The sequence below is a fragment of the Nycticebus coucang genome, chromosome 2 (genome assembly GCF_027406575.1).
Source record: "Nycticebus coucang isolate mNycCou1 chromosome 2, mNycCou1.pri, whole genome shotgun sequence".
Taxonomy (NCBI): Eukaryota; Metazoa; Chordata; class Mammalia; order Primates; family Lorisidae; genus Nycticebus; species Nycticebus coucang.
Window position 1 is genome coordinate 130,450,497 of NC_069781.1, and position 15,441 is coordinate 130,465,937.

The following is a 15,441-nucleotide window of genomic DNA, read 5'->3' on the forward strand; positions in this document are numbered from 1 at the left end:
GCTACCTGCCGGAACTGCATTTACCAGTGACCTCTGACCCAGACCCCAGCTGTGGTCAGTAGGCTGTGGCTCCTTGCAGCCAAGGCCCCAGTGAGCCAGGTGACTGCCACAGCATGGAAAGACACAGCTTCCCATCAGCCCCGGAGGACTGGCTTTCGTCTTTCATTTCACAGACAGCTTAAAACTGTTATGGAAAAACATTTTATTACACATTCAACTTGCTTCCAATGATGTGATTAATTTTCATGTATAATGGCATCCAATGTTTGTCTTCTGTTCTTCTTTTTTCTTTTCTTTCAAAACCAGCACCAAAAAGTAAGACAAAAATACCACGGGTACAGTACGTAATGTAAGTTAACTAATGGATAATATATACATTTGACTCAAATAAAAAAAAAAAACCAATGATATATTATTGCCATGGAGGATCTTTTCCTGTGTTCTGGTCATATCAAACCATGAACTGACAGGGTTTTATTCTGCACCGATAAAAACAGCACCATAGGATCATGAGAGTCTAGTTAGTAACACACATATGCAACCACAAAGGTACAGTACTTGAGCGACAGTACAGGGTGTTAACGGCACAGAAACATCACTGCTCTAATCACAGCTTCAATGTCTCTGTAAAAAGTGGAACAAGAATGTCATGATGTTTTCACCGAAATGAATCATCACTGGTGCCATGAACAGAAGGCAGCTGGTGGATTACCAGAGGGGCAAAGCTAGTGTAAAGTAAAGGAACTCAGACACGGGTTTTGGGGAACCCATGGGATATTTAATGATAGGCCAATCAATAATTTTCATTCCAAGCGTATGAGGCCCTTGCCAGAGGAGTCCAGTTGATCCAGCCAGGGTGGCCAGGGGCAAATTCTGGACCTGTGCAGGTGAGCCAGCAGGGCCTCTCCAGCTCTGCACCCTCGCTCCAAAAGGCTAATTAATGTCTTTTGGTGAATTAACAGCTCCTTTGGAGCTGGGAGAAAAACTGAACCCCAGTTCCCCAAGAATTTGAGGGTTTTGTGGATTCAAGGAGCATGCTAGTGGCCAGGCCTGACCTGGGGAGGACTGTGTTTTGCATAGGTCCTGGGTAACTGCTAGTGGAGTACTCCACAAGGGTGGGCCACTCCATCCTGACATTCTCTCAGTTCTTTCCACAGAGCACCTAACGAAGTTTCTCAGCACTTCTTGTTGATTCAAGTGGAACTGAATAAATTCCCTGCCATCCCCACCACTTCTCTGCCTCCCGGGTAGTTAAAACCAAAATTATAGCCCATAAGACAGGGTTGAGAAGGCAGAGAAGGTTTTTTTTTTTCTTTCTGATTTAAGCTAACCCTAAGATTGTGACATTAAAAAAAAAAACAAAACAAAACATAAACACAGCACCAATAAGTCAAAAGACACCTGGAGATGATCCCATGGAAATTAGATCAAGTGAGAGCGTCTGTCTGAATTAGGGAGGAACAGGTGGGTTTCTCATGGTAAAGTCCTAGAACATAAGCACTTGTGAACTGCACACCAAGGTGGTGAGCAAAAAAGGTCTCCCAGCACCTAGGGCCCTGCTCCCAGCCTGCCAGCTTCCCAGGGCCTTTGTGTTCTCAGAGGCCACCCTGGCCATGGTTCTGGGTTTCTGGAGGGACAGAGCTATATTGTGAAGGGTCAGGGTCAATCATTCATTCTTCATGCCTTTCTGGGTATCATCCTTGTCCCAGTAAGAAGATGGGTCAATAATGACAGCCATGACCATGATGTGTACTGTGATGCCCAGGCCACAGGAGGGCTTGCTGGGCATGCAGAAGGTCCCAGCCAGGTGGGAATCCTTTGCTGGTCTGGGCACACTAGGCTGAGAGGCCCTGGAAGAAACTTACCCTGTGGCTAGGATGAAGCAAGTCAGGCCTTACTCTGCAGACCCCAGGCCTGTGCTCATGTCCCCAGAGGTCCTCATTGTGATCCTAACTGCAGGTAAGTGGCTAAGGTCAGTGGAAAGCCACTGATGATTCAGCATCTCTAAGGTGCAAAGCTTCAGTAAGTGCTGGCTGGAGTGGATGCCCCTGGAAGGCAGAGGGGGAGGCCCACATGCCCCCACAAAGCCGTCCCAGGCTCACTTTTACGTTGGGCAGCAATCCCATCACCACAATTAGCATGTGTCTCGTTCCACAGCACCTTGAAGAAATGCTCTTCTGCTTCCCCGTGGGGTGGACAGCAGAACTCTGAAAACTAGATGCTTGCCCCAAATCCAGAGCCTTCCAGAATAGTCTCCTTACGTGGGTGGTGTGGAGAACTAACCACTTGGTTCCGGTGTCCTCATTGGCCCACCCAGATTCAAACTCTTAGAGCTAAGACCTCTAAGGCAAGGCCCAGGATTCAGAGAACGTTCTGAGATGGGTAGAGGGGCAATGTCATAATTCTTTTGTGGTCGAGCAGGTAGATGAGAAGGAACGTGGCCTTGCAGCCCAGCACCCTCCAGAATAGCCATTGGTCTCAGAGGCTCGCCAACATGTCTTCCATCTGGGGCTTTGCAGTGGCTTTCAGAATAAAGCCTCTTTTAACGTAAAACATCTCTTTTTCAGGATATTCCCTCTATGGTACATCAAGCACTGGGACTTCAAATGTCAAAAGCCAAGACAGAAGCACCAAACCACGTCTCTCTCTTTTGATAGTTGTCTGCCAGAGGTGTTCCCCTTTGAGGTACACGGAATCTTAGAAATTATTATTATTCTGTGACTTATGCCTATTTTTTCTCTACTGTAGAAAGCCATCCAGTGGCTGCTAACAATATATTAAGTACAAAAGCACAAATGGCAAACATCAAGTTCACGCTCAAATTCTATGGGATTGGATTCTTGGGGCGGCCTTGCCGGGGAGCAGCCGTAGGGCTGGTGTGCTCTTGGTTGGGTGGTGGGCTTTGCATGCGCTAAACGCCAGGCCTCAGACCTGAGTGCTGTGCAACCCCCAGGCTGAGCATCATGAGCTTGGTGGTGGCGGCTGGCGCATCTTATTTGCATAGAAGTCCCTGCAGGTCTGGCAGCAGCGCTGGTACCACCGCATGTCCTGGCAGAGATTCTTTTCCCGGATGACCCGGCAGTACACTGTCCACTGATCCCCTGTACATTTGTAGGTCAGAGCAGCTAAGGGGATGGCAGAGAGAGAACACCCAGGGGTGAGGGGAATGGTCATGTGGTGACGCACACACAGAGAAGGCCTGGCTCTGACAGTCGGGGTTCCCTCACCTTCATGACATGTCAGCCTCGCACAGACTGATAGGGCCACGCCCCCGTCAGGGGCACTGTGGATGCCACTTCCTGCCACAGGGGACGCACCTCTGTATCCCACCCAGCTGCTTGACTGAGTGCTGTGGTTTGGTGCCTCTTCAGGGGAGAAGGCACTGGCCACCCTGCTGCTGAGCGAAGCATCACTTATTGCTGTCGTGTGGTGGAGGACACTGTTACTGCTGGCATTTATTAAAACAAGATGGAGCAAAGGACATCAAAGGAACCACAAAAGGACAAGGTCAAAGTACAAACAAGAGGCCCAAATCTCCTTCAGGGTCTCAGTTGTGTAGAGAGAAGGCCCTGTTCAAAAGGGGTTGCCACGTGGGTGTGGGCTCTGCAAACTCGATGGCCTCCTCCCCAGATGAAGGTGCTTCGAAAGACCCCCTTTTTGTGGGTGGGTCTCCAGTGTTAGGGAAATATTTCACAGGTATTTAAGCAGATCAACATTAAATGTCCCTCTTCTCTTCCTGACCACCACCCACTTGCTCAGGGCACAGACAGCTGAAGGCCCAGGTTCCAAGCACCTGGGATCAAACTGCCAAGTAAAGTGTGACCCCTTAACTGAATGCAAACTTCAAAGAACAAATCCCTTTATTAAAAGGGATTTAGTCAAAAGGCTACACTGTAGGATTCAGAAGACCCTGCAAGACCCCAGGTATGTCGGCCCCCAAGGCTGCACCTTGGGAATTACACACAGGGGCCAAAGGCCCAACCTCTCCCCCCATGTCTGTCTGCTTCCCTGGCATCAGCCTAAGGGACAGACCATGTGCTCATCTTCAGGGCCACCTCCATGATACCCTGAATCTTTCATTTCCATCAAGAAGCACTTCCCTTCACCCCCTTCATACACAGGGATCCTAAAATGATTAGGAGAAGAATACTCTCTTGTGTTGGCAGAGCAGCCAGTGGATACACTCAGGGTGCTGTGTTTGAGACGGCAGTTAGCAAACGTCTCATGATAAGGAATGGAATCTCTGATGCTGCCTATCTTCAACTGCACTGACACATGTTAACCGTTATGTGACAAATATGGACTAAGAAGGTGGCTTTCTGGCTTACAACTCCACCACCCTTGAGGACTCACTTGCTGGGGGACTCAGCACCCAACCACACCCCCCAGAAACCAGGGCTGGGGAAGGCACTCACCGAGGCGAGGGGAAGTGATGGTGTTGGCATTGATCTTGTCGTTGCAGACGTCCTGGGAGCACTGTCTGTAGGCAGCTGGCTTTGAGAGGGGAGGACACTCGCTGCCATGGCGCCCGGTGACCTTGTGCATGCACTGTACCACGCGGGACTGCAGCCCCTTCCCGCAGGTCGATGAGCACTGCCAGAGACAGGGACAGCTTGAGCTGGGGTCTGAACTGGACTTGGAGGCTGGGACAATGGCCTCATAAGACACCTGCCCCTGGGCCTGGCCCCTGTGTGTCATTCCCAGGTCCTTGTAATAATTCTGGGCAAAGTAGCTCTGATGGAAGCTATTTCAAACTGCCTGATGGAAGACTATTTCAAACTGTGGGGGCTTCATGCTTGTTCCTCCCCCACCCTTGGGTATGTTGAAGCTCTAACTCCCAATGGGGCCATATTAGGAGGTGGGAGGGGGAGGTGATTATGGTTAGATGAGGCCTTGAGGGTGGGGCTCCCATGATGGGACTGGTGTCCTTCTGAGAAGAGAAAGAGACTAGAGCTCTCTCTCCACTGTGTGAAGGCGCCATGAGAAGATGGCTGTCTGTAAACCAGGAGGTGAGCCTCCACCAGACCCCAGATATGTCAGTATCTTGATCTTGGATTTCCCAGCCTTCAGAACCGTGGGAAATAAATGCTCTTTAAGCCACCCAGGCTTTGGTATTTTGTGATAACACCCTGAGTAGATAAAGACATAAGACAACTGCTGAAATATTAACTCATGCTGGTTCCATTTCACCGCCCACCTCTGTTCCAGGCAGAGAGCTAGGCTTTGAAATTCTCAAGACTGCAGGCAAGGTGTGTGGGTGGCCGGGGAGGGACCAGGCCTGATTATCTCAGGGGTGTCCCCAGTGTTCTCTGCTGTTTGAGGCTCTGTGGCCTTTGCCTAGTCTTGAGCAAGGAGAGGAGCCTAATGACTGGTGTTGAATTTCCCACAAGCCTGGAAGGTTGGAGCTTACAATTAAGTAAAGCTAAAGAAAATAAAGTACCATCTTTCTCACATATCAGAGCCATGCACTAATACATGTGGCTCACAGCACTAATTTAGACACCACAGCCCCTGCTGCTGGCACCTCCAGGACTTGCGGTGCTAAAACCAGGTCAATGCAGCTGAGATGTCCTGACTCCCAAGGAGTGGACCTTGGGAGACTTTACTCATGGCCCTGTTCTCCTTGGCACTCCTCTCCACATCTTTAAGGTACTTCCTGGTGAGGGATGGCTCGGGATCTAAGACCTGTGCTCAGAGGCTGCTGTCTGCACTCCTCAGCCTTTGCTTATTCCTCTGGGAGCCCTTGGAACTCTCTCCATTAAGCTGGTCTCTTTCCAGGAAGAGAGCCAGGTCCACACATGCACTTTGTCTGTCTGGGGTCCTCCAGCACCCACACAGCTCCTGATGCACAGGATCCTGAGTGACTTTGCAAAACATTTTAATAGAGCAAAGGCTGTGGATACAGTAGCCCAGCTGGAGTTAATAACAGCACTGTAGGGTGGAGAGAGGACAGGAGGGCCTGGAAGGTTTGGGCATGAGCTTTGTTCTTTGAATGTCACACATGGTGAAGCTGCCACCTGGACCCTGTGTTTCTCAGCCTCCCCCCCCCCGCCCCCACACACGCTGGGCCTGCCATGGCCTGTGCTAGAAGGGCTTTCCAGTGGGGAGGGGGTGGCGTGAGGGGTCAGCCAGCACAGGGTTGGTGGCAGACTGCTGTGCTACCATCATGCCTAAGCAGGCACTGTCTGTTCTCAAGGGCGCTTCTGCAGTCCAGTCCCCCTGCTTTCTTGTCTGACAGGCAGGTTCATGTTTCCTTTCATGTCAGAAGGATAAACATTCAGAGGGAATGATGCTTAGAAGGAATACCCATCTTCAAATCACAGAAAAGGTGGGAAGACTGCCAGCAGCTTCCCTGAGGCTCACAGGGGAGGCCTCACTCCTCATCCCAGAACTCAGTAGGGGCTGCTCACAGTCCTAAGAATCCATCATCTGTTACGAATGCAGATGTCAGGGCTCCATCCCAGATGTGTGGTGTCAGCATGGGGGCACACAGAAGTTTGTGGGGTCCTGAGGTTGAGGGATGAATTTGCACAAGAAGGTGCCCACTCACAAAGAGATCTTGAGCAGGGCATAGGTGCTATGGCAGTGTGACTTCTGCCTGCAGGGCGGAGCATCTTGGAGGAAGCTGGCTGCAGGTGGGGAGGTACTGCACGGAGTTACCTGGTGAACTTAGGTTAGGGGTGGTGGACCAGTGGGGAGAGGACCCAAGCATCAGTGTTTCTTTAAAGTTTTCCAGGTGGTTACAATGGGCTGTGTTTTCATTTGCATTGAGGTGGTGCTGAGCCATGCTGTGGCCTAAAATCCACACATAATACACCCTCCTTGACTGATTTTTGCTGTGGTGACTGCATGACCTCAGGCAAATTACTTAACCTATCTGAGCCATATCTTTTTTATTTGTAGCATGAGTATAATAAACCCTTCCTTGCAGAACTATTTCCATGAATAGAGGTGGTGTGGAATAGGCACTCAGCAGGGTGCCTGCGACAGAGTGGACCTCAACAAGTCCTGCTGTTACTATTAATAATAGCAAATGCATGGCCCAGAGTACAGAGAGGGTGGCCTGGCAGCTAGCTGCTGGAGGCTGGGAAGGCATGCTGGATCACCTGGCCTATTTCTGTAGCTCTCCGTGGGACATCATGTGCCTGGCTCCGGCATTGATCCAGCACTCAGACCTCTAGAAGCACCATTAGAGGTGGCTCTGGCTGTGCAGACAAATGTGATTCCAGACAAGTCTGAAGGGGCTGCTTTTGCACAGCACCCTCCTGTAACCTGAGCTGGGTCGTGTTAAGGATGACCTGGGCTCACACAGCGAATTCCATCTCTGTCGGCCTCCAGGGGCCTTGACTTTAATTAAACAGTGAGCAGACTGCAGGGTCTCCTGATAGCATCGCATTTGCCCCCGAGCATCGCCATTTTGCAGGCTTTTGCAACTAAGCAAACAGACCTATAAAACACATATCTGGTCTTGTTTGAAGTGCTTTTTCATTGTTGGGTACTTTCTCTCAAGTAGCTCATCATATCAACGAGTAATGAGGCTCCCTGAGCCTCAGTTGACTGAGACAGAAATGGAAGCAGCAATAAATTCACCCAAAGAGCTCCCTGCCAGGCAACCTGAAGTAAGTATAGTCCCTCCTGCCCCTTCCCCAGCAAGTGCCTACACCTGCATGTCACAGACTCCGCCTGGTGACCTGCGGTGGACAGGCAGCCCTTCCTGGGCAGGGAAAGGGAGTCAAAGACACTTGGGGTGGAGGTGTCATTGGAAGAGAAATAATGAAATAAACAGTTTTCATGCAAAAAGAGCAAAAGGTCATGGTAAGAAAGGAAATAGAGTGGGAGAGAGAGATCTGATTTGGATTTGTTCACAGGCTTTTCATGCAAATTATGAAGTCACTAGGTAGTGAGTTTCCTGCAAAAAAAAAAAAAAAAAAAAGAAAGAAAGAAAAAAAAGACCTTCTGTTCCTCAGACCTGCAGGACAGGGAGATGTGCATCAGCAGGCTGGACATCTTCAGAAGAAGGAGGACAGTAGCAGTGACAGCAGTGCCCACTTTCTGGGGTCTGGGCACACCAGGCACCTGGCTTATGCATGTGCTCAGAACATAGTCGATGGTGAATGAAAGTATGAATGGTCTCTGCTGGGGACCCAGAACCTCCTCGCAGAGAGGCAGAATGTCAGGCTTAGCATATCCCTGTAACTCTTCCCAAGACACACAGCCTCCATGGCCCACTGCCCCCAGCAGGGAGGAACCACACAGAGGCTCTCCCCTGACAACACCCTGCCCCTCACTTCTGCCAGCTGTAAAATTGCAACTGTAAATAACACTACATCCAAACAGGATGCTTTGAGAATTAGCTACAGGGGACTACAGAAATGTTTAATCCCTACCTGGGAGCTGGTACCTGCAGCATGGGACCCCTGGAGGGGCACTACCCTCTCTCCTCCACAGACTCTGGGGTGAGCACAGGCCCAGGTTAGGATGGAATAGTGCCATTGTGAGCTCTCAGGCACAATGAAACCACCCAGGTCCACATTGAGTGAGTCTCTGAGAGGCCAACGGTTTTGGGTAGCACAGAATATGTGTGTGTGTGTGTGTGTGTGTGTGTGTGAGAGAGAGAGAGAGAGAGAGAGAGAGAGAGAGAGAGAGAGAGAGAATATCCTGATAGCAACTCCAATTTCTGTTTTTCTAAAAGGTGCTTGGCTGATGAAATGTCAAAAGCTCTTCAAAAGCATTTTTGAAAGAGTTTCCCCCAGACTTGGCATGAGCAATGAAAACTTCAGAAACTGTTGACACCTAAAATAGCAGGTTAAACAACAGTAAAAATCCCCCCCTCTCTCGAGCTGGCTCTGACATGGGAAATGCTTTCACAGACAGACAGACAGATAGACTCATGTACCCCCTCTGTCCTTTCACTCTTACTTGTCAGGCAATCCCGGCTTCAGGTGCTCCTCATTCCTCTGGCTGACAGATTCTGGCTGGGACTTTATAGACAGGGCACTAGGAGACTGAGGTGACTCCCGACAGCCTGCAGGGGGCTGGGTGTCTCCCAGAGCTCTTGGGGACTGGAGTGTGGAGGGAACAGCAGGGTGGCCTTGAGCCCTCTCCTGGGCTGGAGCTGCTGCCCCCTACTGTAGCTTGGCTTTCCTGCTGTCACCTCCCCCACACAACCCCCGCCACAGGGGGATGAAATGGCCCATAAAGGCTGCCAAACCCCGCTTGCCCTGAGCCACGCCGTTACCACTGTGGGCACTGAGACAGGCGAGACGAGACTTGTGGTGATGGTGATGGTGAAAATGGTGATGAGCATGCCTGTGACACATTTCTCTGTGCCAGACATTGGACGGAGGGCTCTGCTCAGATGCTGTTCATTCCTCAGTCAGCACCTCCAGACTCATTTGCCAGAGGACAACACCCAGACAAGGAAAGAAGAGGCAACAGCAGAGCTCGGATGGGGACCTGTGTTTTCTCTACTGTCCTGCTCTGAGCTCACTGACATAGTGTGTGGTAAAACAAAAGTGTTCATTAGGGACCATGGCTTCTGGTCCACCAGCCATGTGCAGGCAGTGACTAGAATCGAGACTGTGGTGCAGAGGAGGCCTGGGACGACCTGGTGTCCCCACTCTGATCCCATTCCATGTAAAGGCAGTTGACCTAATGGGGCATGCAGAGCAGAGAGCAGGGGCCGAGGGGACAAAGGCATTGGCCTTGAGACCAGTTAGTATAGCTACTGCAACCCACCTCCCTTCTATGCAGCTCCCTGTCCTGGATTTCCTGGGATTTCACTGCCTTACAGCAAGCTCATTTCTCTGACCAGAGCAGGGACTGGGCCTTGGACTTTTCTCTGCAACCCCATGGCCCAGTAGCTGGCTCTGTGCTAACGTGTTTCACACCTAATGGGTATCTGACCATCCTGCCTCCTGCTCCTGCCCAGAAAAGCAGTGATAATACCTTTTACTGGCTGCTCAAATGCCAGAATAATATTGAATGAAGGAGTCAACTTTTATTTATTTATTTTATTTTATTTTATTTTATTTTTTGAGACAGAGTCTCACTTTATCACCCTCAATAGAGTGCCGTAGCATCACAGTTCATAGCAACCTCCAACTCCTGGTCTTAGGCGATTCTCTTGCCTCAGCCTTCTAAGTAGCTGGGGCTACAGATGCCCACCACAACACTAGGCTATTTTTGTTGCAGTTTACCCAGGGCTGGGTTCGAACCCGCCACCCTCCGTGTATGGGGCTGGCGCCCTACCCACTGAGCATAGGAACTGGCCAGGAGTCAACTTGTAATTTTGCAATGAAGGGGAGGCTTAACCTCCTATAGAGGTAAAAGATTTATACTAAAGTGTAAACAACTGATAATATACAGAGCCTTTTGTGGAGCGTGGTGGGCTGGAGAGAAAGTCGGTAATAGATAGTTGGTTTTGTATCAAGCATATGCCTATGATGGTCAGAGCTGTAGGCATCTTATACTTCAGCTCCTTCTTGTTTCAAATTAGGAATCTCAGCCTCTGACATGATGGTGCTTCCTATACCAAACACAGAAAGGCATCTAACAGCTGGTGCCTGCACAGACACAGCAACATGTTCGTGAACCTGACCAGAGGTGGCTTTCCCTGACTTCCTCCTGGGCTTCCAGGTAACAGGTACTTCCATGTAGATTGCATCATTTGTTCTTCTGAAGCCCCTGGGAGATGCTGGTATCTCTGTATTACAGACAGAAAGAAGGCTGGCTTAGGTTGTGAGGGTGCTCAGAGGCCCATGTCAGACCAGCGCCTTCCATAGGACCTCCACTGACACCAGCAGGTCAGTGACCACTTTTTTTTGAGACAGAGTCTCACTTTGTCACCCTCGGTAGAGTGCTATGACGTCACAGCTCACAGCAACCTCAAACTCTTGGGCTTAAGCAATTCTCTTGTCTCAGCCTCCCTAGTAGCTGGGACTACATGCAGGACTACCATAAAGCCCAGCTATTTTTTGTTTTGTTTAGTAGGCCCCGGGCTGGGTTCTAACCCACCAGCCCTGGAGCATGTGGCCAGAGCTCTAACCATTGAGGTACGTGACCACTTTGATGGTTTTTTTTTTTTTTTTTTTTCGGATTAACATAAGGCCACAAACGATTAGGTTATAATATTTGCATTTGTTAGGTAAGGTCCCTGTTGTAGTTTTGCCCTGCACCCAGGAGGTGTGCCTTATACCCTTACATTGTGTCCATTAGGTGGGAGCACAGCAACCCCCCTCTCCTCTCTGCCCATTCTCCTCCCCCCAACTTGAGTTAAATTGAGTTTTTCTCTTGTGTGAGTTTGTATTAGTTCGTCTACTGGCTTCATGTTAGTATTGAGTACATTGGATACTTTGCTTTTCCATTTTTGTGATACTTTACAAAAAAGAATGTTCTCCCAACTCCATCCAGGTTAATACAAAAGATGTAAAGTCTCCATCTTTTTTAAAGGCTGAATAGTATTCTGTGGTATACATATACCACAATTTATTAATCATTCATGGGTTGATGGACACGTGGGTTAATTGAGCTGTGATAAACAATCTAGTATAAATGCGCTATGATAAAATGATCTTTTTTCTTCTGGGTAGATACCTAGTAGTGGGATTGTGGGGTCAAATATAAGGTCTATTTTGAGTTCTTTGGATTCTCCATACTTCTTTCCAAAGAGTCTGTATCAGTTTGCAATCCCACCAGCAGTATGTAAGTGTTCCCTCCTCTCCACATCTGTACCAACATCTGCAGCTTTAGGACTTGGGGATGTGGGCTGTTCTCCCTGGGGTTAGGTGGTATCTCAGGGTGGTTTTGATTTGCATTTCTCTGATGATTAGAGATGATAAGCATTTTTTCATATGTTTGTTGGCCATTCGTCTGTCTTCCTCACCACTTTGATCTTTTCAGCATAAGGGAACACTGTACTCTTTAACATGGAGAGCCTATGGTTTTCTTCAAAACACCATCCATTATAATTGCTCCAGAATAATTTGTTTCTTCTCATTGCAAACATCCCATCATTTCAGTGGTGATTAATTTCCTTGGTCTTGAATCTGAAGTATTTCAACTTTTGATCAGAAGTCGAGCTATTCTAAAAAGAAGTGAGATTTGCTCCTCCTCTGGGGTTGAATACATAGACCTAGCATTCCGTGGGTAAAAACAGGATTTACACTGTTTTCTGGACCGAGTGAATAGGCCGGGGGAAATGCAGCTGCGGGTCATTTGTCAAACAAACCAGAGCAAGAGTAACGCCCCAGGCAGGGATGGGACCTGGAAGTCTCTCTTACCAGACTTTGCTGAGGGCTTGGCCATTTGCCAAGGCTGGGATGACAGGGAAGGGGGGTTCCATCTTCCCTGGGAGCCCATCCTGCCTCACCAGGCACAAGTGTTGAGAGCCCAGCGCACTTGCTGCTGCAGCATTTTCCTCCCAGGAACGAGAAACTAGGGAATTACTTGAATTAAACAACTTCACAGATACAGTGCCCCTCTGACAGTGTTCAGCCTTCTATCTAATTTCCTTTTAGCCAACCTATCTATTGCCTTCAAAGACCAACACATGGTTTAGAGGCTGGTTACAGGAAAGGATCCCATGGTGACTGGTTCAAAAATGCAGCAGGCCCCACCTGTGTGAAGACGACATCTCCTGCAAGCTGGTCAGCAAAGATGGCACGTGGGCCGTGAAGCAAATCCAAACAGTCTGAACCGGAGAAAACACTGGGGAGGTTCCACCCTATCTGAGTCCATGTGCACTGGATGCTGGACTTTAGGCAGTGAAATGGGATTAGCTGTCAAAGTGCTTAGTTACATATATTAGCCCCTTGAAACCTCTAAACATCTCTGAGAAACAGGCAGGGCACACACACATGACTCCCATTTCAGAGATAAAGAGCCTGAGGGTCAGAGAAATTAAGACTGCATAAGTAGAGAGTCAGAGGTACAAATCAGCCCCTAAATGTCTCTATCACATGACCCCAGATTCTCAGGCTCTGAGTGCTTATCTCTGTTGCAAAAGCCTTAACGTTAAGCTTCTCTCCAGTATAGGATGCATCCTGGCAGCTGCATACTAGCCTTTATTAATACCCAAGTGACAGTGTGACAGATGGTCTCCATTCTATTGCTTTGGTCCGAAGTTTTGATCAGGGAGTAAATAGGAAGGAAGTGTTTTTCTTCCTCCTGAAAGTTACTATTACACAGAAGTGGCAATTTTCGTATAGCCAGGCAAACTAAGAACGGAGGAATCTATCTTATTTTGTACTGAAGGGATTTGGAAAGGTTTGTATTCTGACTTGGGCTGGTAAGGGAGGTGGAGGCATTTCTGAAGGAATTAGATTCTCACTAAGTTTTGCTTTCCAATGGACATAACACTTTCCCTTCCGTAAAGTGGAGGCAGAAACCAAATGATCTGCTTGGGCCATGTTGCCAGATCTTAGACCCAAGTCAAAATGCAAATTTTCAGGCAAAATATTCCCATTTTTAAATGTTAGCAACTAATTTCAAAATGCTTATGATACAGCCTGAGCAAAACCCAGTGGTTCCTGGTCACCAGTTTGTAACCTCTGAGTGAAGGGATACCAGGACAAGCAAGTGGGAGTTTTCCGGCTGCCAACCAATACCATAAGGACACACACACACACACACACACACACATGCTGCTTTCTTTAGACATTGCTCAGCTTTGTGAAAAGACTCTCTAGAGAACCTACTGGAAGGTTCTTGCACAGGGAAGTGGTGTTCACCTCAGTTGCCAGTAAACAGAATCTTTATACCAGGTGAATGAATAAGAGAGAGGTTAAATGACAAAGAACTTCTAGCTAGGTGCAGTGGCTGATGCCTATAATCCTAGCACTCTGGAGGCCTAGGTGGGCGGATCCCTTGAACTCAGGAGTTTGAGACCGGCCTGAGTGATAAGAAGATCACATCTCTACTAAAAATAGAAAATATTAGGTGGGCATGATGGGGGGCTCCTTTCATCCCAACTACTCAGGAGGTTGAGGCAAGAGGATCTGTTGAACCTGGGAGTTTGAGGCTGATGCCATAGCACCCTGGCCTGGGCAACAGAGTGAGATCCTATCTCAAAAAAAACCAAAAAAACCCACAAAGACCAAAGAACTTTTTTACTCAAAATAACAATTGTTGTTTAACCTTCCTTGCCCCTTGAGGGTGCTGCTCTAGTGGCTCTGAGACACCCCTCCTGTTCTCTCCCGCCCCTGCATGCTCCAGACCCTTGTCCCAGGATCCTGAAGGTGAATAGAAGTGGTGTCCCCCCCGGCCCCTCTGACTCAGCCAGCACACTGCACGCAGCTCTGCACGCAGCTCTCCCCGCTCTGGGCTGCAGCCAGTTTTCCTCCTGAACGTGAGTGAAACAACAGAAGCTGCCTAAGATCTGAGGGGCAGAGCTGGTGCAGCGGGCACGAGAAGCAGGGGAGGAAGCCCGTGAGGTCACGGGTAGGTGCAGTGTGTGGAAAGAAGATGGATCTGCCTGGTTTGACAGAGACCACCTCACAGAACTGGGGCCCCTCACTGAGTTCCCAGAGCTCGAGCCCCCTGCACTGGTGGGGGCAGAAATGCCAGGGTGCTGTCCTCACCTTTGACCAGTCCCCGGTTTTCCACTCGTAGCAGCCGGAGTAGTCCTCGCACGCCTCCTCCGCTCTGGGCCTCATGGAGGCATCACATTTCCCTTGGGAGTTGGTGCATGTGACTGTCCGCTTCCGTGTCCCTTTACCACAGTTGGCAGAACACTGCAAGACACCATTGGAATACTTAATCCATCCAATTTGATTCAAGTCCATGAACATCTATTAAGTCCCTACCAGGTGCCACACCTGGAATAAAGATGCAAAGATGAGGACCTCAGAAAGCTCATGGTCTGCAGAGCCCATGTACTCAGAGGGACACAGGAGTCAGGAGTGGAAAAAGTCAGGGCGTGCAGAAGGTCAAACAAGGGGAGCAGAATTCCGTGGCTATTTTTCAGGTCCAAAAGTCCAATGTAGGGCACGAATTCAAAGGGCAATTGCTGGGGGGGACTCATAAGTACAGGGGCCAGGGACCAGCTGGAGCAAGGCAAGGCCCCTGAAGCAGGTCTGAGGTCTGAGGCTTTGGCTCCTCTCAGCTATGCACCTGCTCTGCGTGGGCCAGCTTGGAACAGAGGCCCTGATTTGGAATGGACAAACAGGAGCAGACAGAAAATAAAGCTCCAGGTAACTCCTCATAAGGCAGGTGGGAAGCCATGCAGAGAGCACCAGCGAATATTTTAATGTGGACACCAAGAATGGTAGCAGAGGAATGTTCCCTTGGCCATTTACTTACTTCCTGGGAGACCTGGCAAGGGGCAGGGGGAGGGCCTGAGGGGTGATGAATAATGGACACACCTCTAGGAGTTCAGGGTTCCCCTGTCCTCAGGCAGCACAAGGGAGTGACAAGAGACAGAAGAGAGGGCACATGCCTGCA

General features: G+C 49.3%; 1 protein-coding gene across 2 annotated transcripts in view; it reads right to left on the reverse strand.

Moving 5' to 3' along the window:
* Positions 1–229: 229 nt before the first annotated feature.
* Positions 230–15,441, reverse strand: part of ADAMTS17 (ADAM metallopeptidase with thrombospondin type 1 motif 17) — a 327,885-nt gene continuing 312,673 nt past the window's right edge. For both annotated transcript variants that reach the window (XM_053581837.1, XM_053581836.1), the window contains 3 exons: positions 14,580–14,732; positions 4,416–4,593; positions 230–3,125 (listed from right to left, as the gene is read on the reverse strand). In XM_053581837.1, the coding sequence (XP_053437812.1) occupies positions 2,962–3,125; positions 4,416–4,593; positions 14,580–14,732 (495 nt within the window). In that variant the 3' untranslated portion in view covers positions 230–2,961. The remainder of the gene's footprint in view (positions 3,126–4,415; positions 4,594–14,579; positions 14,733–15,441) is intronic.